The 21,682-nt window shown below is 40.9% G+C and overlaps 1 protein-coding gene across 1 annotated transcript in view; it reads left to right on the top strand.

Annotated features, from left to right (window-relative positions):
• EPHA4 (EPH receptor A4) overlaps nt 1-21,682 on the top strand; it is a 103,058-nt gene that overhangs the window by 78,579 nt on the left and 2,797 nt on the right. The window contains exons 6-15 of the mRNA XM_086468450.1: nt 2,188-2,312; nt 3,498-3,657; nt 4,737-4,848; nt 10,060-10,118; nt 10,909-11,022; nt 11,204-11,389; nt 15,378-15,439; nt 15,978-16,187; nt 18,685-18,834; nt 21,229-21,422. Coding sequence (XP_086324576.1) covers nt 2,188-2,312; nt 3,498-3,657; nt 4,737-4,848; nt 10,060-10,118; nt 10,909-11,022; nt 11,204-11,389; nt 15,378-15,439; nt 15,978-16,187; nt 18,685-18,834; nt 21,229-21,422 — 1,372 coding nt within the window. The remainder of the gene's footprint in view (nt 1-2,187; nt 2,313-3,497; nt 3,658-4,736; nt 4,849-10,059; nt 10,119-10,908; nt 11,023-11,203; nt 11,390-15,377; nt 15,440-15,977; nt 16,188-18,684; nt 18,835-21,228; nt 21,423-21,682) is intronic.

Raw genomic sequence — 21,682 nt, 5'->3', positions numbered from 1 at the left:
CAGAGAAAAAATGTGTTTTCATACAGCACGTACCAATCCAGTATTGAAGGACTCGCTGAATTCCAATGTAAATACCTGTAGAAATGAAATGGGAAACCAAGGAGGTTAAAAAGAGGATAAAGGAAAGAAAGTGAACTTTCTCTCTACGATTCTTGAGGTCAGACCAGCGTAAGTGACAGATTCTCATTAAAAAGAATTGCCTGTCTGCCCTGCATGAGGCACTGATTAACTAAGCAGGTTTCTCTCCAGTTGGTTTATCAGTAGTGTCACGCATGTGTATGTGTTTTAGGGTAACAAATCTGATTTCTAATTTATTAGCCAAGCAGTAAGAATACTGCAAAGAGAAAGGAAAAAAAGTCTGATTGTCTGTTGAGGAGCTGTGTGGTTATTAAGCAGGTTCTCAGTCATGCCACAGGTACAACTTGATGGAGCACATGTGGATCCTGTTTATAGTCTCCTCTGTCATCCAGTATTTGCCTTTGCATGTGAGAGACGGACAAGTAAAAACGTAGGAAGGTTCTGGAGACATTCTAACAGAGATGCCAAACTGTCAAATAGTAAATTGGGAAGCAGCTCCCCGATGGTTTCACATCAAGAGGAGACACCCTTTTGTGACTGTGTGGCGTCTACTGGTTATTTTCACTTCTATCAGAACTGTCTGATATGGTCAAGTAAGTTTGAGGCTTTCGACATTCAATTTTCCTTTCATTTATTGTGACTTTTATTTATTTGTCTTTCTCGGTAGTTTTCAAGGCTACACATTTCAAGGATTCTTTTTACTCTCTAACATTTTCATGGATCATCATCCCAAAGTTAAGGGTAGAAAAAGAAACAAAAAGAAAGGGAAAGGGGGGGGAAAAAGAGCAACATGGCTACAGCTTCAGGGGACAAAAGAAGAAATATATTCAATTTAGGAAGACCTCTAATCTCTGGTTATACAGGACAGCTTTGTTAGATAAGATTAAAAATTTCATGAATGTCCCTTTTTATCCCTGGAGACTCCGCCATTTATACTAGCTATTGTCAGCATCAAAAGAGCTTGATAACAGCTGGCTAGAGACGTGACCACACAACAACACAAGAAAGGGGCAGCCGGGTTCATAAATCTTCAGAAAACCTGTTCCCCCAGCGCAGCGATGAATCTGCTGCTATCACAGTCAAAGGGGGAATGCATTGTCCTCCAGCCAGTCAAAAATCTGAACTTCAGCATTAACAGGGGCTCTGTTGAAAGTATAGGGTGCACAATGAGATGCTTTCCATTATCTTCTTCATTGCAGCCCCTATTACTGCACACAGATACAGTTTAAAGGATCTTTGAGTTTAGCTTGTTGCTAGGTAGTTTTTCCAAAAACTGCGCAGCCCTTACCCTTGGCAGTGTAATCCTGCCTCTTCATTGCATCGATATAGCGCCATATAGGACAGAATCAGATGATGGCAGTTTGGTACACAATGAACCAGTCTCTGATATCTTCTGGCTGGGAAGGAGCTATCACAGCCAGAGTCACTTGGGCGCTGAGCTTTCCCATTCTCCAGGGACTGCTCACAGACTCAGGTGTAAGCAGGGCAAGTTAGGAAGCACAAATTGGCTCAGACTCTTGAAATGCAAGTTTCCTGGTTTTCATGGGAGTGTCCAAATTCATATGTATTCAGCTCTATTCTGATTCTGATATGTTTAATTCAGTGGCAACATTTTCTCGGCTTTAGAGAAAACGTGATTGGTCCCTCAGGAATTTGATAGTTCCTGTAAATCAAATAGCTAATGAAGTAACGTCAGTTAATTTTAGGAGATGGAAGAAGAGAATCATGGTGGACCAAAAGAAAAGTACAAAGTCTATGCACTGTGCCTAACAAAGAACAAAACTAAGGCAGAATCTTTTAGTACCTTAGCCTCTTGCAGTGGTTTGTACCTGGGCATCATGAACTTCGCAGTGTTCAGACAACTGTATTGTTACTTCAAGCGCCACCTATCTAGTATTGCCCAGAATCCAAGAACAAGCTTTATTAGAGAGGATCAAATGCAATTTTGTTAAAGAAAACAGGAAAAATACTTAATGCTTCTGACCTCCCCACCCCTGCAAGAAAAACACAATTTCTGAAAGTGCTGATATTGTGAAAGCTATGATTAAAAGTATATGTTCCTCATTAAAACTAATTTATTGGCTACATTTTTTTTTTTTCTTCTGGCAGCTCCATCCCCAATTGCTTTGATCCAGGCTAAAGAGATAACAAGGCACAGTGTTGCCTTGGCTTGGCTGGAACCTGACAGGCCAAATGGAGTTATCCTGGAGTACGAAGTCAAATACTATGAAAAGGTACTGTTCAAAAATGGACAAGCAAGGAATTTTGTTTGGGTTTGGGGAGGGCTTTTTACTTTGTTCCATTATGGTTTATTTCCAGATAGCATTCCGTCATTTGAAACCACATAGAATCAGTTTAATAAAATCCAGTTAAGGATTTCATGCACTTGAATGGTTGCTTGAAATAATAAGACTCATAGGCTGTTCCAGCTGTACGGTACGAGTTTGTTATTTTTTTCCTATCTAGGAACTGAGCTTTTGTAGCAAGCATATTTATAATGAGAATCAATAACGTTGAGCAGAAGTGAGACATTAGCTTTGCTTCATAGACAGAAGTATAATAATGAAGTATATTACACAGTAATAATAATAAGATCTGTTTGTCGATAGCTTCTACTTAGAGTGATAGTGTAGGCTGGACGACTTTTAATAGAGGATAAGGAATTAAAATTACATTCTTCATACTTTCCAAGTTAGAGGGAGATGTTATTCCTACAAATAACTTCTCAAGTATGGAACTATGAAAAGAGCTATTTTCTTTGAAGGTTCTCTGCAAAACTGAACAATTACCTGCTCTTGCTTATGTGCTCACTCTCTCACATGCACATGCATACTTCTAATTTTTTTTTTTATAAACATAATCACTTATTTGCTTCCCTCACATATACAGAAAAAGGCACCTGATTTGCAGGGAAGCTATATTATTACATTTTCTGATGGATTTTTCAACCAAAAATAGAACAGTTTTTAAGATTGGACTTTCTGGAAGACATTTTCTGAGTATTTTATTTCTTATAATGTATGTAGTTTTTATATGGCTCCTGGCTAGTAGGAAGAAAAAGAAAGTGCCAGCATGTGTTAGTAAAATGGTGGTTGTTCATCGCGAGGATCCTGTTTGAAGGCTTGGCTATTTTCCAAAGGATTTCTTTGTGTGATTTCTTAAATAATCAGTGATATATGAGCATCATACCTACTGCCTCGTCATCCTTTTTTGACTTGCTCAGAGCTCCATGCAGCACGCAGTGCTAGGGGGTATTGAGAAAGGCGGGTAGCAGGAGCCCTCCAGACGTGTTTTGAGAATTCCTTCGTCGTTACTCACCTTCTTTCATCATGACAGTTTTGGCAAGAAAGTAGGGTTCCACGGTTTATGGTGCAGGGAGGCATTTTTACTTGAGCACCACTGTGTTCTTCTGTTGTTAGGACCAAAACGAGCGCAGCTATCGCATTGTAAAGACAGCCTCCAGGAATACTGACATCAAAGGCTTGAACCCCCTGACTTCATACGTATTTCACGTGCGGGCCAGGACAGCAGCAGGATATGGAGACTTCAGTGGACCGTTTGAGTTCACAACTAACACAGGTAATGACATGCCCACTGATTTCTTTTTATTTTCCTTGAGCAAAGAGTGCAAATGTAACTGAGCTGTGTGTTGGGAGTTTCCAGCTGGTTACTTGGACTGTAGTGTGTCTGTTCTGGGAAAATGTTCTTCCATGACTGTTAGTGATGCCATGAACCTGACCTGAGACATCTATTTGGATATGCTGTATTCTAAATTCTAGCAATGAAAATACTTAAGTGTAAGGCCTTAAAAGACACACATCCTATAAACAGTTGGAAGCTGTTGATGCTTGAGAGGTTTATGTACCTATTTTGTTTACTGTAAATGTAGGTGCTTGCACATGTTTTTGGAATATCTCATTTGCAGGAGAATAGAACCCTGTTACTCCCCTTTGCAATCTATTCACATAGATCAGTTAGGTGTTCTACATCAGCTTACATATATGCACTTTTCCTTAGACAGTCATATAAAGACAGAATGTTCAAATTATGTTGTCAGTAGGGCTTTTCACTTTGCTTGAGGAAACATGCAAATACAGACCCCAAAATGTTTGCTTTTCAGTGGCAGGAAAGCAACGTGACCAAGCCTATTTTATTTTGGACATACAGGTCTGCTTAAATCAATTTAAGGTCATGCCAGTTAGTGGCAATGTCCTTCAGGATATTAACAGCTGAAAAGAATTAATCCATCAGGAAGAGGGTAGACATTTTAAAATAACTTAATTCTTTTTGTGTCAGTTAGGGAGTGATCATCTGGCCCCACTGAGAGAAAAAGGAGGAGGAAAGAAGAATGAAAAGTGATTAGAAAGGCAAAAAAAAAGAAAATAACCATTATAGCCTCTGAGCAACACTGAAGGGAAGAAGGAGAGGGAGTCCTTGATCCCAGTGAACTGAAGTTCCCCAAATCATTATCAAACATCGTGTCTTCAGCTAATTAGGGCCCTGTTGGAAAATTGTGTCAAATGACTATATAATAAAGGCCTGAAAGTAGATTTGAGTGCTACTCTAAACTGCCTTCACAAGCCAGAAAGCCTCATCTAGTGCTACCTAGGTTGATTTTTTGAGGATGTCTGACACTAATGCTTCTTTTCTGTTTCCAGTTCCTTCCCCCATCATTGGTGATGGTACCAATCCCACAGTGCTTCTTGTTTCAGTGGCTGGGAGTGTTGTTCTTGTGGTCATTCTCATTGCAGCCTTTGTCATCAGCAGGAGGTAAGAACTTAAGCTTCTCTCTCCCGCCTCTTTCTTTCATGAGGGAGTTTTTTGTCTCCTCCAAACAAAGCTAAATTCTTTGATTAGCATCATAAACAGTGCATTTGCATTACAAGCCCTCTCCCATGTAGCTTTGATCTTCTCAACATTAGTACCAAGCAGCATGTGATGTAATGGCAATAGTTCCAGCTCTATTTGCCCTTCAAATGCAAAGCTGATTCCAATAACTGGCATTGAGAAGCAAGCCAGCTAGAGATTTGTGGTTAGTGTAATTTGAAGTTAAGTTTAATGGGTATGGGTATAGTAGATTTTCTTGGACTGACTCCTGTTAGACAGGGAATAAACAACTGCAGTCTTGTGATCTAAACCATCGACATATGCTTGTGACTTTTGTGTTAGTCTGTATGAGTCTGCATTAGTCTTTTGGGTTAGTCCTTCCAGCATGAGTGGATATGGCTGTAAAACAGAAGCCACAGTCATTCACAGTAGACTGGACTGATGATTATTTCATCAGAGCAGGACCATAATCTTCTACCAAGTACTTGTTCGTTCTCCCAAATTCAACCCAGGCATCAGGAACAATCATGCAAACAGGAGGACAGTGTAGCAGAAACAGTGTGTTTCTGTCTTCATCTTTGTGTTCAGTCTCATGTAAAAGATTGGCATGATTTTGCTTCAGTGTAATTCTGAGATAAAACTGGATGTATCATTACTGCATCTGAAGCCTGGGATCTGAGGGATGCACGTTTTGTCAGTCTCTGTTGATCAGTTTAATGGCGTCAGCCATAAATGTGCACAAATTCCTCTTGATTTGCTCTCTTTAAATTGTCTTAAAGAGCAGTTAAGTCACTGTGATTGCAATATCTGGAAAGCAGACATTCATTGTTATAGCTTTCTATGGGTGTTCAACTCAAAGCCTCCATGCTGACAGGAAGAAAGAAGAGCAGAACATATGAAAATACAATGCGGAGAGACAGGTTTATTAAAAGCCATTGCAACAGAAAATAGCATCACTGAGCTTGATGACTTAATCTCCTCTCCACTTTTATTGATCACTTTATTATTTAAGACAGGATTGATAGCAGGATACATTGGATTTCTAATTATGAGTCGCCACCTTTGAGAATTGAGCCTGTCGAGGTGCTTTGAGATGATTCCTTCACCTCCTCCCCCTACAAAAAAATGTCTTTTCCCAAGGCTGATAAACACTGCTTGGTGATTGGCCCTCAATGGATCACTTTTTAGAAAATGAAATGTCAACCCCTTGCCCTCATATTGATTCTCTTTAGTATTGGCCATAAAGCTGTCAAAGGAAAGGCTGCCTGGAGCCAGGTGGCTGACAGACTCACTGATGTGGGTGCACACTCAGTCAGGTCTTCTCACCGCTCAGGCTGTCTGTTCAGTTATCTCTGCCCACAAGTGTTCAACTTGGACAAAAACAAGACAAAGAGCAGGTAGGGACAAAAGGCTGGTCGAAGCACTGGTGGGAATGGAGATAAAAGCATCCCGGTGGCCATGGGTTCAGACATGTCCCATGGCTCTGCACTGGTAGGTTTCAGAGAGGCTGTGGAAGGGGAAAGACATAGCAATGTGAATGAAATACTAGGACAGTGAAACTGCTCTGTGCATACTAATGCATGGTGCTGTGCTAATTAATAGCCTTTCTCAAAACACAGCTCTCCAGTAGCTGGAAGTAGCTCTCAATAAACAGAATCTACTTTAATATTCACTATTACTCTAATGATTTTAACCACTTTACCAATGTCATTTAGAGGTGTGGGCTTTGGGGATATTTCACGATGTTCCTACACCAGCAGACGTTAATAGCAAAATAATTATACTTTGTTCCAAAATGACTTCAGATGAGAAAAAGCTTTTCTGTCCATACAGTCCCCATGAGGAGGTTTTGAAATCTAGCCATGACCTAGAAGTCATATTTGTACAATGAAATCCGTGCTTTGGCCTGCAGATGTGGTCTATCTGCATCCGTGAGGCAAATGTGGGAACTCGGCATATGCTGTAGGAGCCACTTTTGAACCCTGGGTTATTACTACTAATTTAGCATTCTGTTTTTTCAAGTCATTGCTCAAATCCCAAAATTCATCTTTACAACAGAATTTGTCAAAGGACTTTGTCTTCAGGCAGCTCAAGCTGTTTGGTTCTGTCCTGCGACCACATGCTAACATGAGAACTAATCTGTCTAAAGGTTAGTTTAAATTTGCTGAGGTTAAGATGAGCATATCTGTAGAGCAGAGTGCAGGAGGTAGTGTAAGTGTTTCTAAACCCTGCCCTGCAGGAATGCTGAGTGAAATTACAGTGTCTCAAATAGAATTGTAAAGGATTTGGGAAAGTGTAAAACAGAAAGAGCCACTTTCTAAAGGGGTTTGGGTAGAATAAGATGGCCCTACAGAATCCACTGGTCGTCTAGAAGTTTCTTTCAGAATTCTTCCAATTGATTTATCTTCTGCTCCGTTAACAGCTGAACAGATTTGCCCATCTTTTGCTGATAGTGTTGGATCAGGTGCTCCACAGCCTGGTGCCTGAGCACTGCGGCACCCCCAGCCCCTCTTTTGTTTGGAGAGGAGGAGGTGGGAGCAATGGTGCAGCGCTGGGTCTGTGCTGTTTTACCTCAGTGTGTGCTGATACCCTCCATTGTTACCTCCTCTTCATCGCCAGCCCCCACCTGTCGATCTGCCTGTTCCTCTTGACACCCACAGTTTCTGAAACCTTCTGTGTTCTTTTCCTGAATGCCGGCTACTTAATCACCGCTGCCAGAAGCCCTGTAATTACGAGGTTCAAATCTGCGACAAAGGCTCCCTTCTGCCACTCAGGTGAGCTGCATCGGGAGGCAGCTCCAGCCCTGCATGCCCCCGGTGCAGGGCTCCCAGGGTGCTCCCAGGGACAATGGCAGCAGGAGTGTCCTGCCCCCAGCCAAGCAGGAGAGGTCAACAGGTGACACAGGGAGAAGTGGAAGTAGGTAGTTAGTTTGGAAGGTATTATTTAAACTTAATAAGCTACAATTACATTGCTTGAACAGTAATCCCTTTGTTTCCTTTTGCTTTTTGCATATCTTTGGGTTTTAGTGGGGGAAGGATATTTTTTATCTGTTGTTAGGGTGGTTGTACTTTTAAAAATAAGATAAAGAGCATTTTCTCATACTTAAAATGCTTTAATGCAAAACCTGTTTGTGTTCCATCTTTCCCATCTGTGCCTGAACATTAATAAAATGAATTTGAAGGGGTCCTGGTTAAAATGTAGAATCTCTTTTTTTTCCCCACATTTTTTTATTTCCTCTGAGAGAAGTTATGTAACACTTGAAATGATCTCCACAATCCCCTTAACTGACTTGGTGCTGTATGACGCTGGGTGAGATTTGTGCTTTCTCTTCCTTCTTACTCAGTCCAGTAACTGAGAGCAGAACATAGTCCTTTTATTTAACTCAGCTCTGTTATACCAGTGCTGTAAGTCCTCAGGCAAATAAATGGTTTAAACTGATGTTTGGATCCAGTGTGGTTTTTAATAATGCTCTTCTTGTGATTTGAAGCCATTTGTGTTTAATTGACTTTCATCAAGAAAAGAAGCTCCCAACCGTTTACAGTTGAATGTGCACCGGCTTTTTATGTCTGAACAACAAGTCTGTTGATGTTGTTGGGAGCTGTAAGGCTTGGTTCAAAGATCAGGTAGTCTTCACATGCCAGACAAGATTTTTTTTTTTTTCCTTCTGTTTCATGGTTAATGTATAGTTTTTATTATTGGCATAGCGTGTTTAAAACCCAGCACTGAAAGACTTCAGACAAAGGCTGGGAAATGGCCTTTCAGCTGAGAGCAATGGGAAGCTGCTATTCTCCCTGGGCCAGGTGCAGAGTGGGATGTGAGATGCTTTTTGCTGGTGGGCAAAGGGTTTTGCTGATGGGAGGGGAATGGTGAGACGTGGGAAGATGTGCTGCAAGCGAGGCTCTCAGTCATGTGTTTTCTTCCCTTTACCTGTGAGTTTTTGACTCACATCTCCCAACAGGTCTTTCTCTCACCTGCTCCTGTTTTCCTCCTCTACCCATTCACTGTTTTCAGACTTTTAACCCAGTCTCACCCCAGTGTCCCTGGTGGGTGTGGTCATCTCCTGCCCCACTCCAGGCAGTGGGTTGCACATTGCAGGCAGTGCCAGTCTCTAGTTCTCTAGTCTTGGTTTCTCCTTCTGCCTTCCCTCTTCTTCACTCCAGCCCAGCCTCTTGCCAGTTAGCTAACCTGGGTCTGACATGCTGGGAGACGTGGACTTCCATAGGAGCAGGCAAACTGAGGAGTAAGCAATAATAAGCCCTTCTCTTTGGCAATGTCTGTTCTTATGCGTGGTTCTGAACTTCCAATGAATTATGGGTAAAAGCCCAAATCAAATCTCTGTATCTACATACCATCAGATGCTGGGTAACTTCAAATCCCAGTACACATGTGGTTGAGATGACTCTGCAATATCTTCCCTAGCAGACTATCCTCTTGTGTTAACTTTTCTTAATGCCATTTATCCATTGAAGTTTAAAGCTGAACTGATTAAATACGTAACTGGATACAGTATTCATGTGTGTAGGTGTAGAAATAGTAATATATAGAATTAACATACTATACTACATTATTGTCTCCAACTCAGAGGGTTAGTAGAAGACCTCTGCCATCAGGAATTCTTGGCCCACTTCAGTTATACAGTGGTTAAAAGAATAAACAAAATCCTTGGGATCTGCATTTTTGATGGTCATCTGATTGCGCGTTAGTAGACTTGTTTCCAGTGTTAAATTTGCATTTAAATAAGTGTGTTGGTATTGGCATTTGCCTGATTATGTTTTGAAAATCAGTCTACCAGAACACCTCTGTTGTAGCATTTAAGTCCATATATAATAGGGCTAAAAAGCAATTTGGTCCCCATTTTGCACATTTGAAGAAAAAGTAGCTGAAATGCAAGCTTCCTTTTCTTTCTTTAAATGCCGAGATGCAAATAGGTTTGTGTTTCCCTTGATGCTTTGTTGATGGCAATAATAGAGCAGTTTGAGGAGTCTCTCACCCTGCTGGTAAGTGTATGTTGTGTCATGGGCTGTTGTAGGGGAGCTGCTGAGCACAGGTGGTGGCAGGTGCAAACAGCTCAAGTCTCAGCAGGTCAAGAAGACTGATCTTGTCTCAAAGTAAGATACTTATTTTGAACTGTAATGCTCTTCTTTGTTCTGACAGGCGCAGTAAGTACAGTAAGGCTAAGCAAGAGGCAGATGAGGAGAAACACTTGAACCAAGGTAAAAGGCAGCGGTGCTTGTTTTTTTGATTTGGTTCATAAAACATGTCCTATGTTCTGATGCTTGGGGAAATAAGCGATAACATTCCTCTTGAGTTGAATACGTTTCTGTTTTCCTCTCTTGGAAACATCCTTCAAAACTATGGTCTTTAGTAACAGGGAGAACAGAAGTATCTGGGTAAAAAGTTTTGAGGGGACAGACAGGAGAAGGTTTCATCAAATTTTTCCATTGTTCCTTCCCACTGAAAGACATGTCATCTATTCTTGGCCAGTGATGTCTAGGCATGATTTTCCCCCACAATATTCTGCTAAAGCAGTGTATGGATGGGCTGGAGGCAATTGTAGGAAAGGGAATATGAACTTTGCTTCCTTTTTTCTAGGACTGAATCCTACAGTTACTTCCATCTCAGTCATCCAGGTAGCAAACCTAGGACCTGAGCTCAGAAATTCTTGGCTCCCAAAGGAGAAATGGATTGTGTTTTAGTCTCACAGGTCCATAGACAGGCTGTTGGCCTGTTAGTGGTGGCAGTGATTTGTGAAGCTCATTTATGGGCAAAAGCCTGATTCCTTACAGTACTATTAGGAAATATTAAAGGTTTACATTAAAAAGAATTGCATCAGGGAAAAATACATGAAGTCCTTCCTTCCTTCATCAGTCATTCCTGGCTTACAGTACATTTTTATTGGACACTCTTTTTGCTGTTGTGTATCATTAAGGCTTCAGTCTCATATGTTCTGTGTTCAGCAGCATGTAGATCAGTGACTTCAAATAAAACATTTTTGCCTTGCAGGTGTTAGAACATATGTGGATCCTTTTACATATGAGGATCCAAACCAAGCTGTGAGGGAATTTGCCAAAGAAATTGATGCCTCCTGCATAAAGATTGAAAAAGTTATTGGTGTGGGTAAGTGCCAGAACTTTTGCATTTTTTCCCCATAAATATAGTTTTAAATTTGCATTTAGGAAACATGGCATCCTACGATTTTTGTATGACAGTTCCCCCAAATGAACTGACATAACAGTTTGACAACACAAGTGTGTGCTTCATGTTCATGACCATGGATTCTTGTGCCTTTTTCCTTAAGGGGAATTTGGTGAAGTATGCAGTGGACGTCTCAAAGTACCAGGAAAAAGAGAGATCTGTGTTGCTATCAAGACTCTAAAAGCTGGTTACACTGATAAACAAAGGAGGGACTTCCTGAGTGAGGCCAGCATCATGGGACAATTTGACCACCCCAATATCATCCACTTGGAAGGTGTAGTTACTAAGTGTAAGTAGGTCATTTTCATGACAAGACCAATTTGAAAGTCACTGAGAAATTAAGTTGGTGGTGGTGTGTGCTGCTTTTTTTTTTTTCTTTTTACCCTCTTTCCTGTGAAATGGCAGATGGAACAGATCCACTGATAGCTAATAGGAGGAAATCCGTGCAGGACAAGTCATTAATCTTGTTGTCAGCTATAAATGGGTTTATGGTTTCAGCTGATACTCTATCTGTGGGCAGCTTGTACAAGATTTTGTAGGGGGAATTAATACTTCAGGGGTTGCTTTTTTTTTTCCCCTTCTTGCTGTGCCAAGCAGTCATCTTTCACATCTTTGCTAGGCTGAGCTGATTGTTACAGGATAGGCAAAAGCAGATGGTGCACAAAGAATTTAAAATGGTTGGGGGAAAAATACTAAAACAGAACTGCAGAGTCATATGTTTAAGGTACAAAGCACAGATGTGAGGAGTGAGCCTTTGAAATGAGCTAGGCTATTTTAGTGTGAAACTTGCTTTTTTATTTTCTCTCATTTACAGGTGTGATAATTTCACTGCAGAATTTACCTGACTGATCTTTTTGTTTCGTTGGTTTGGGTTTTGTTTTAATTCTGTTAGCGATCACTGTGCCATGAACTCTGCCTTAGAAAGAGAGTGACAGCGCTCGCTGGATGCTGTTTGTAGTCTAGAACTGAAAATACACCTGTGAGACAGACATGACTGGGTCTGACTTGATAAGGTGCCGCTGTGGTGGTGTAGTTTATTGTCCGTACTCCCGACTGCCCTACATAGCATGTTGGCAAAGCCTGGCACTGATCACTAATCTTAAAAGACCCTTTGGATGTAGGGGCTCACACTTAGGGTAGCAAAGAAAGCAGACGGTGATCTTGTGAGCTGCTGTTAATGGATGAAATTTGTGAAGCTTACCTTCTTCAGCTGATGGTGTGCATGATGAACATGAATGCAAGGTATTAATAGTGTAAGGAGTTAAAATCAGATGTAGATGAAAAGTTAAAAAGTAAAATATTACTAGAAGAACAAAGACTCTCCTATAGAGGGTTGTCAAAGCCATCAATACCACTGAAAAACCCCATCCCTCTTGAATGTTGGTGGGAGCTGGATGCTTACTCTGTCACTTGTGTTTCTAGAAATCTTACCCTTACTCATTTGTGTTTCCCTCTCCTAGGCTGCCTTCTTTCACAGTTGTTGAAAATGGCTCATACAGTGTGTTGCTGTTGGCTTTTCCAGACAAATTCTCCTAGGGAATATAGGGGTTTGGACTAATTTTGCCCATTGTTTACTGAAGGCCTACCTCAAAACTGAAGTTAAAAGATAATCCTCTGTGTAAATTTTGAAGGTCTGATTCTCTCCTTCTGTTGTTGTAACAAAGAGAGGAGGAGGTTGTGGTCAAGCCATGGTCTTTTCTACAGACAGTGATTTTTCTAGTACCTCTGTAAAAGAAAGGCAACAGGGGAATCTTTGTGTTGAAATCCCACCGAGGCTGGAAACCCCTGAGCTATTACAGCTCTAGCAGTTATAAATGACTGTATGCATTTGCATAATGCAGTTGTCACTGAATTAAAATTATTTGAAATTTTCACCAAGGAGGTGGTAGCCTGACCCGAGAACGTTTCATTGCCAGGCTTGTGGTAAGCAGCGCTTCCACAGCAAGCCAGTGTGGTTACCTCAGAGCTGGTGTGTTTGGTAAACAGGGCTACTTAAGAAGACATTTATCTCAATTTCTTCATAGGTTTTCTGAATGTTGTAATAAATGAGTGCATTTAATAAACTGAAAATTAAAATGTGAGATAAATAGTGGTGTAGATGGGGGTTGAGAGAGGCAGCAAAAAACCCCCATGAATACATTATTGGCTGCTAGTCAAGTATTTTAATAGTTGACTCACTGATGGTAACTTCTCCTCTCTCTATCCCCCTCCCCTGCTAAAGAAGTGCCTGAGTAATGAAATTACATGTTAATGCACTGAAAGAGTCTCCCTTTCTCTCTTTCTACATTGACATAGTATCTTTTGATTGAAGAAGGTTAATTGAAACTCATTTAGCTGTATTTGTTCAGTGGAAGGGTTCTGGTCACAGTTGCGAAGGATAAATGAAACAATGACATATGCAGATTTGGTTGGAGTTTCTTCTTTTTCTACCAAAGAATGCTTGCAAAGGTGAATTAGAGGGAGAATGATGTCACATCCCTTTCCTCAAGGGTGCAAGTACTCAGCCAAGATCACTAAGCCCTTCATGTAGAGCAGTTTGCTTTATGCAATACCATTGCTTCTCTGCTGTGTTCATGCAAATCAGAAAGGGTTCAGCTGCCAGACTGGCATTTCACAGGCATACTAGTTTGCATAGGACCAAAACAGTAGGAGTTCTGATATCAGTTGGGAAGGGAAAGAGAAGCAGGAATAGTAAACGGCCTGCAAAGGATAGGCCGGGACTGAAAAGGTGAAGTAACTAGTGATGAGTGAAATAAGTAATGCATCACACATAGATGTTGGCCTAAGTGAAATGATTTAAAGTTTTTGGTACAGACCTTATAGCATATTGTTTTCTAATCAAAGGTTACTTCAAAAACAGAAATCCCTGACAAATGAAGAGAAAAGCATCTTGGTGACAAACACACTGAGGTAGAAATAATTAGGGGAACTTTCAATGCCGCAGCATTCATGGTAGGGTGATTTTCATAGCCGGTTGTTCTGGAGCAAATACTTGGTGGTGACAGAAGCAAGGAAAAGTTGAGTAGTTCTGATACCTTTGATGCCAAGACAGAATTGAGCTATCTACAGTCTAGATGACGTCTCCACTGAACCCTTCTTTCCCCATAATGTTCCCTTATTCAGAGGTGCTCCAGGAAGTACAATAGCGGAGTTTCTCTGGGACACTGTCTTTTATTTAGGAAGAAACTCTTTAGTTCCTGTAGCTAAAGCGTAACTGGGAGGAAGGGTTGCCATGCCAGCGTGGCACTGTTCATCAGGGGCTTCCTTGACTTTAGGTGGGCTTAACAGTGCTTGTCTTGGGACCAGACTTTCACCATTCGACCTTTGAGAAGTCACTTCTCAAACTCACACATGTCCCATTCCTCGCTTTTAGGACCTATTTCTGCGAGTATCTATGTGCTGAATATCCATCATGATTTAACCTTGTGAAATAGTTAGTGTTACCTGCATGTACCTAAATATTTTCAGTTTTAGCATTGTATGACTTTGTAAAACTCTTAAAGACAACATCAAGTGTTATTTATGTATTTGCTGTTGTTTCAGGCAGGAGAGTGCCTAGAAAGCATCCCCATTTCTCTTCAGGTTGCCCAGCTTGGCTCGGTATCGCAGCATGGACAGCAGAGTGCTGCTGAAGCACTATGCCCCCCATGTGACACAATTCATTGAATTATTTATCCTGTGGTTGACTTCATGAGGCAAACGTCTTTGACTCATTTATAAATAACGAGAGACACGAGATACAAATTCAGGACAGAGAAAGTTGAGAGGAACAGATTGTATTTTGCATTCTTGAGTCCAGTTGTCTTGGAATACCTTGTAGCTGCTGACAGCTTCTAACTCGCCTAAAGTGGTTGATCTTTCGAAAGAGGCAGAGAGACCAAAGCATTCACAAATTCCATTTTGAAAGAGGGAAGCTTTCTAGTCTGCAAGCAATTTAATTACACTAAAGATTTTTGTCAAGTTTGAACAGATCTTTGTTTCTTAGCTCTCAATTATCAATTCATATATTCCTTAGAGAACAGGAGCCACTTTAGTTAAAGACCTTGTCAATGAGTCAACCAAAGGGTTAACCTTCCAGATGGGGCCCTTTAAATGTTTCTGTCCTATAATATTTCTTCTCTTTCTCCCCACAGCTGAGGCATAAGCTCGGTGCTTTTCAAATTAAATTAGATTGTGTAAGCCAGGTGTCTTGGCAGTAAAATCATGTGCAACCCATTTTTATCCCATTAACATCGGTGTTCATCAAGGAATTGTGTTTTTCTTTCTGCAAACTCCAGGTAAACCGGTAATGATCATAACTGAGTACATGGAGAATGGCTCCTTGGATGCCTTCCTCAGGGTAGGTGATTTCTTCGTGATAACCTAAGGAGATTTTATACCAGGAAACATTTTCTGGTTTTCATTCTGGTTCTTTTTTTGCAGAAAGATTCTGAAAATTCAGCATTTTTAAAGAAATTATCTTTGTACTTGGGAAACTCTGTTTTCTGGTGTTGCTCCTGTTGAAAACCAGAATAAATGTAAAGTGGAAGAGTATAGAATAAATGTAATGTTTAAAATAGCAGGGTCTTAAATAATGCATGTTTAATGGGAACAGTTCTGATGTGCTCCATTTTTGAAAGCATTTCAATGCTATAGACTCATTAAAACCAGATTCATTGCAAACTGGACACTGCATCACTGGAAGCTGTCACAGAACCTCTGGGTTTTTACTTTACTAGTGAATTATAGACACTAGTCAGGAGGGTCAGGAAGTAACATTGCATTGTATTTGAGGGAAGATGGGAATCCAGAGATACGCTCTTTGCCAATTTCAGCAATAGCAATAATGTAGCTTTTAGCTTAATGCTCTGTGATTTTCTTCCTTTCCCCATATGCAGAAGAATGATGGCAGATTTACAGTCATCCAGTTGGTGGGGATGCTTCGTGGCATTGGCTCAGGAATGAAGTATCTGTCTGACATGAGCTATGTGCATCGGGATCTAGCTGCTCGAAACATACTAGTCAACAGCAACTTGGTCTGCAAAGTGTCTGACTTCGGCATGTCCCGGGTCCTGGAAGACGACCCTGAAGCAGCTTATACTACACGGGTAAGGAGGGAAAGAAAATGTCCAGTGGGTTTTCTTGCCTACATATTGGTTTTCTCTGACTGTGTAGGAGGTGACAATTGTTGTTTTAAAATAATTTCAGTCACAAGCGAAAATCTATGTAACAGCCTAAAAATAAACATTGGTTCAGACTCCATAGCTAGTATAAATTGATGTAGAGTAATTGCTACATCAGTGGCTACATCAGTATTTCTTCTCTGAGGATGTGACCCATGTATTGCTCTGGTTCCTTCAGTGTGCTAGGGTGTGTGATAGGAATCCAATGCCAAAAATTAGAGCTTGGGCCTCTCTTCCTTCTGATGTCTGCAGATGTCCATAATGATTTCCAAGTGGCTAGTCCCACTGAGGTTTGATACAGCAAGTGTAGATATGCCACCAAAAAAAAAAAGTCCACTTTGGCCCGTCACAAAGCTACTTGTAAATTTGACTTAAATAATTTGGACTGGGAAAAGTGTGAGGCCTACACTCCCATTTTTTGTTTCTTTCCCATTTTATCTGTATTTCACCATCCCACTGTTAACTAATTTTGCTAAGGCCATTTTAATATGCTGCATGTGGAATAGTACTAGTGCAAGCACTTCTGGCCACAAAACAACATCCTGACCATTACCAGCCTTTGTACAAATACCTCTGTAATTAAGATGTGCATGAAGAAAAAAAAGAACTTATAAAGTCTCTTTTTTTAATTGCTTATTTTCTTCATTTTTAAATATCTGCCATTCTCCATCTGTTCTCCCTAGTGCAGAGTTTGTTTGCAGCATTTGGATTTTGCAGTTTAATCCCAACACTCATCCTTTAGTGATTCACAGTTCATTACAGGGAAGGCTAGACTCATGTAGTATTAAATGCTGGCCAGCCTTGGTATTTTTCACTCATAAGGGTGGCAAGTGGAAGAAGCAGAAGCAGAGGTCTGAAAAGCTGTATTCAGGGAAATCAAAGTTTAGATAAACACACAAGGGAAGACAGAAATGATTGAAAAGCTTCCCTTTGAATTTAGTGAGTGGAGATGTAGTATTATGTTTACTCTCAAGAGTAAACTACAGGGAATCAGTGACATTTGCTTTACAGTGTATTGTCTTCATTTGGTATCAGTAATGAAGGATCAGGAAAATTTGGATGAACTCCACTGTACTTGAGCAGCTAAATAAAAAGCCCTTATTGACAAATTTCTTAGAGTGACAACCATGTATAAACGATGTCCGTGCATCTGTGTCTGGAAGGAAGAATAGAGCTTTTTCATAACTAGAGACGATGCAATAGAATGCAATTTTTAAAAGAATGGTGTGTTCTGCTCCCTGTTAGTAGTATAACTCATTAAAGTGAGAGCATCCTGTAGCCACACAAGGCACATACTGCTACAACCTGGTTCACAAAGGGCCTGATGCAAAGGCCAAAGAAGCCAGGAGAAGGACCCCTTTTGATTTCACTTGGCTTTGGAACAAGTCCATGTTAAACACTTGAGAGAGGTATTAGAACAATAAACCATTAAGTATGCACTCGCTGCCTTCGTTATGGATAAAAACGGTCTAGAAGATTGCTGAGAAAAACCCTACCAAAATAAACTTAATCAAAAAAGCATAAAAGCAAAAGAAAAAACGCTAAAACCTTTGTTCAGCTTAAGTCATTCCCCAGATGGAACTGCAGGAAACCAAAAGCTCAATTAAAAACACCTTGCATATTAGCATAAACAAAAGGAGCGATCTCTGGCCTGGGATCACTCAGCTAAGGCAAAATCAGATAAACAGGATGGAGTGAGTTCCTTTTAAAACAGTGGAGGACCTCAGTGGCCCAAATCAGATACCCAAGTATTTTTATTTGTTTAAAAAGAAGTATTGTAACAAGAGGCAGCTCTCCCTACCAGGTATCAAAGCAGCCTGTACCATAGTCTGGTGTTGAACTCCTCCTACAGGGACTGGGAGAGCCCAGAGGCTTGCTTGCTGTCTCAGATCTCTGGTAGGAGCTGGGTTATTGCCCATGGGAAACACCACAGTATCCATAAATCTTCCCAGTTTATCCTCTCTTTATTTTACCTTTTTGGAAAGCAAAACATTTATAATCCCATTTTTCTGAAACAGGCCAAACAGGTCAGACAGGCAAGCAAGGAAATAGTAATTAACAGCATGTACTTATTTGTTCTGTCAACTAAATCTCTAATATATACTTTGTAAAACCCCTGGCTTGTTCTCATGCTTCAGCGTACCCCTAAGCAGAGATCTCTTAGAGGGCTGATAAAAATATATTTAACAATTTACTAGTTCGCCTCCTTGTGACTAAAGAAAACAGATGGGCAGCATTGCCTCCTGGTTGGATCTGACAGTTTTATGGCAAGAAAGAGAAAGTGGATTCCTTTTTAAGAAGGATTCTGGAATTGCATACAGAAAACCATGTTGTATTTTTAATGGCAGTGTAGAACAGTGTCAGCCACACACATTACGGGGTCAGTGGCTCGCTAGCCTGTGGTTTCTTTTATTTGTGACAGGGTGGCAAGATCCCCATCAGGTGGACTGCACCAGAGGCAATTGCCTACCGTAAATTTACATCAGCTAGTGATGTGTGGAGCTATGGCATCGTCATGTGGGAAGTGATGTCCTATGGAGAAAGACCTTACTGGGATATGTCCAATCAAGATGTGAGTCTCCTGAGCTTCCTCTTCCTTTTCTCTCCCTTTCCCCCCATGACTTTGTCTTTTTCCTTAGATGTCTGCTGATGTGTGTCTGTATCAGTTGCTGTATGGTTGTAAGACATTTACTCCAGGTTTTTAACAGGATACAATGGGTAGTAGATTCCTGTTTTCTCAGGGAACCTCTCTGGAACTAAGACTTTCTTGAATACTTCAGCCTGGTCTGTGGTCAGGGAATAGTGGCTTCGCAGGTTAGGGTGCCTGTATCTTTTTTCCTTTTTTTTTTTTCTTTAATTTTAGGAAAAATATTATAAGCTATTAAAGTGTGAAAGAAGAATGGAGGAGAGGGAAATGAGTATGTTTAAACTGTCAGATCGTAATACTGTCAAGAGAGCCAAGATTTGAATGTTGATATTAAATCTCAACTTTATTGAAAGTCTTTAAGAAAAAACACTTGAATGTAATGTGGCATCCTATTAGTAGTTAATTCTTCAAGCCCCAGTAAGCTTGTAATTCTTCCAGATTATTTTATTTCTTGTAGGATATCTAAAACAGCACATATGAAATCCAATTTTTATTATCAGTCAGAGCATCCTTGTGACAATTGCATAGCTGCCCCCTAAGGACATTAAAAAGCAGCTTTCCTAAATGTCCATTCTTAAATTATGTATGTCCTGTTTAACTGTACCATCTGGACTACTTCAGTGTATTCCAAGAGGGAGTATGCACAATGGCTGCTATTCCAGAAGAGTATTTAATAATGATGCTAATAAGAGCTTTTGCTAATAGAAGTTTTATTAAATGAAAAAAAAATCCCAGTGAAAATGAGGCATAGATTATCCATAATTCTTTTCCCAGGGGATTTACAAACATATAAAAGAAGAAGAAAATGTTAATCTGAATATACGGTCATGGGAGTGGTTAAGTCCTTTTACAAGTCATCTGCTTTCTTATGTAGAGCTGAACATTTTCAAAGAGTGTCTAGATGCGGATGGCATTTAATCTAAACAGGGGATATAATTTTAATTTCCTTCTGATGTGAAATGTCTCTTCTGGCACCCAATCTTGCCTTCCTTTGCTAACAGGAAGTCATCAAGACTTAGTAAGAAAGTAAAACACCAGATGTGTCTCAGTTACATCAGGCCTGTCTACACAGCACAGTGGAGCGCAATGCAACAAACGCTGAGCTAGCATATTAGGCTGGTATTGTGCAGTGCTAGACTATGTCGAAAAGCTGGCTTGAACAGGACAGTGAAAGCCAACATGACTCTCTTTCTATCCTCTTTTTAGTACACAGCATAAACATACTGTTTTCTCCTCCTTAATGGTGGTGAGAGCAGTGCTTTTCACAACAAAGTAGAAGCATATTTCAAATTATTCTCAGTGTTTGTTGAATCAATGTAAATCAAAAGGATCTTCATACTTTCTGGAGTAGTGCGAGCCACTTTGTTTGTGGTCACTGAATAGTTGCTAGTAGTGCAAGCATATCCCTCACCCTGTCCTCCCAGTGGATTTTAGCCACTAATTGGACAAGACCAGAATGAGGGAATGTAGTGCAATTCAGTGTCTATGCACTCCTAGTTTCTGGTCTCATGGTGAATCCTGCCAGCACAGTCATCGATTAATTATCATCTGAAGGCTTCTGGATCATGTCCCAGTCATATCAGAACTGAGTCCTGGCCGTGTTGCGTTCTCCTGAGAGAGCTGAGGAGTCATCAGAGTTCTGAGCTCTGGAGCCCTTTTTGGAGGGTTTGAAATGAGTTCAGCTTGTGAGTTTTTCTGGTTTCTGTTACACATGAAATGCATACTTAAGCTGCTGCGTTGGACTTCTGTAACTTTCTTGATAAAGCTGCACAAAAGGGTTCCCATCTCTGCTTTTCTTGGTTCAGAGCATACACTGGTGAGAGAACAGGTTCTCTACAAGGCCTATGTTACTGACGGAGACAAGGTAGCCCTGGAGTAGAGGGAGGAGGGGGTGATCTACTGTACCCTGAGGACGATGGGGAAAATTTAATCTTCAACATGTCGCACCCAAAATGACAGATATGAACAACTTGCTGTAGAGCTGTTGTTTCTCCAACCCTCTGTCCAACAAAGATAGTTTCTATCCTTTCCTGGGCTATTTTGTCAACCCGGTATCCCATGTGCTCTTTTGTTATACATTGCCCCGCTGAATCTGATGGCTGCTTTGAGTGCTGTACCTTTTTAGTTTTGAATTGGTGAGGAGAAATGGCAGTTCTGAGACCACCAACTGCCTGAGTCTGAATGCAATTTTCCATGTTGTTTCACTTAATTGTGGATTTGTTTCCATCCTTTGGATCACCCTAGGATAAATGATACTCAGCTGGTAGATGTGAGTAGTGTCTGATGTTCTCTAATGTCTTCCTAATTGTGCCGTTATAGGTTATTAAAGCCATTGAAGAAGGGTATCGGCTGCCACCCCCGATGGACTGCCCCATTGCTCTCCATCAGCTGATGTTAGACTGCTGGCAGAAGGAACGCAGTGACAGGCCTAAATTTGGACAGATTGTCAACATGCTGGACAAACTTATCCGCAACCCCAACAGCCTGAAGAGGACAGGCAGTGAGAGCTCCAGGTCAGCTGTGCTTTTGTAATGGTGATGTATGAGGGAGCGCAGTGGAGATGGCAGGCAAAGCTGCAAGTCATCTAAACCTCTGCACTGGGCTTGAAGCGTGCTGTGTGTAGCTGTGCAGAGCCAGACTGCACAGGAGGCATTGCACTGTGCAAGACAGCAGAGGGGTTGTGCTGGCACAGTGCTGAACCCTGCTGGGCACCCCAGACTCTCCTAGCTCTGTGAGGATAAATCGAATAAGCAGAGCTGTTGCTGTATCCCGC

This window comes from Leptosomus discolor, chromosome 7 (genome assembly GCF_034619465.1).
Source record: "Leptosomus discolor isolate bLepDis1 chromosome 7, bLepDis1.hap2, whole genome shotgun sequence".
Classification (NCBI taxonomy): domain Eukaryota; kingdom Metazoa; phylum Chordata; class Aves; order Leptosomiformes; family Leptosomidae; genus Leptosomus; species Leptosomus discolor.
This window is presented reverse-complemented; position numbering and strand designations above follow the sequence as displayed.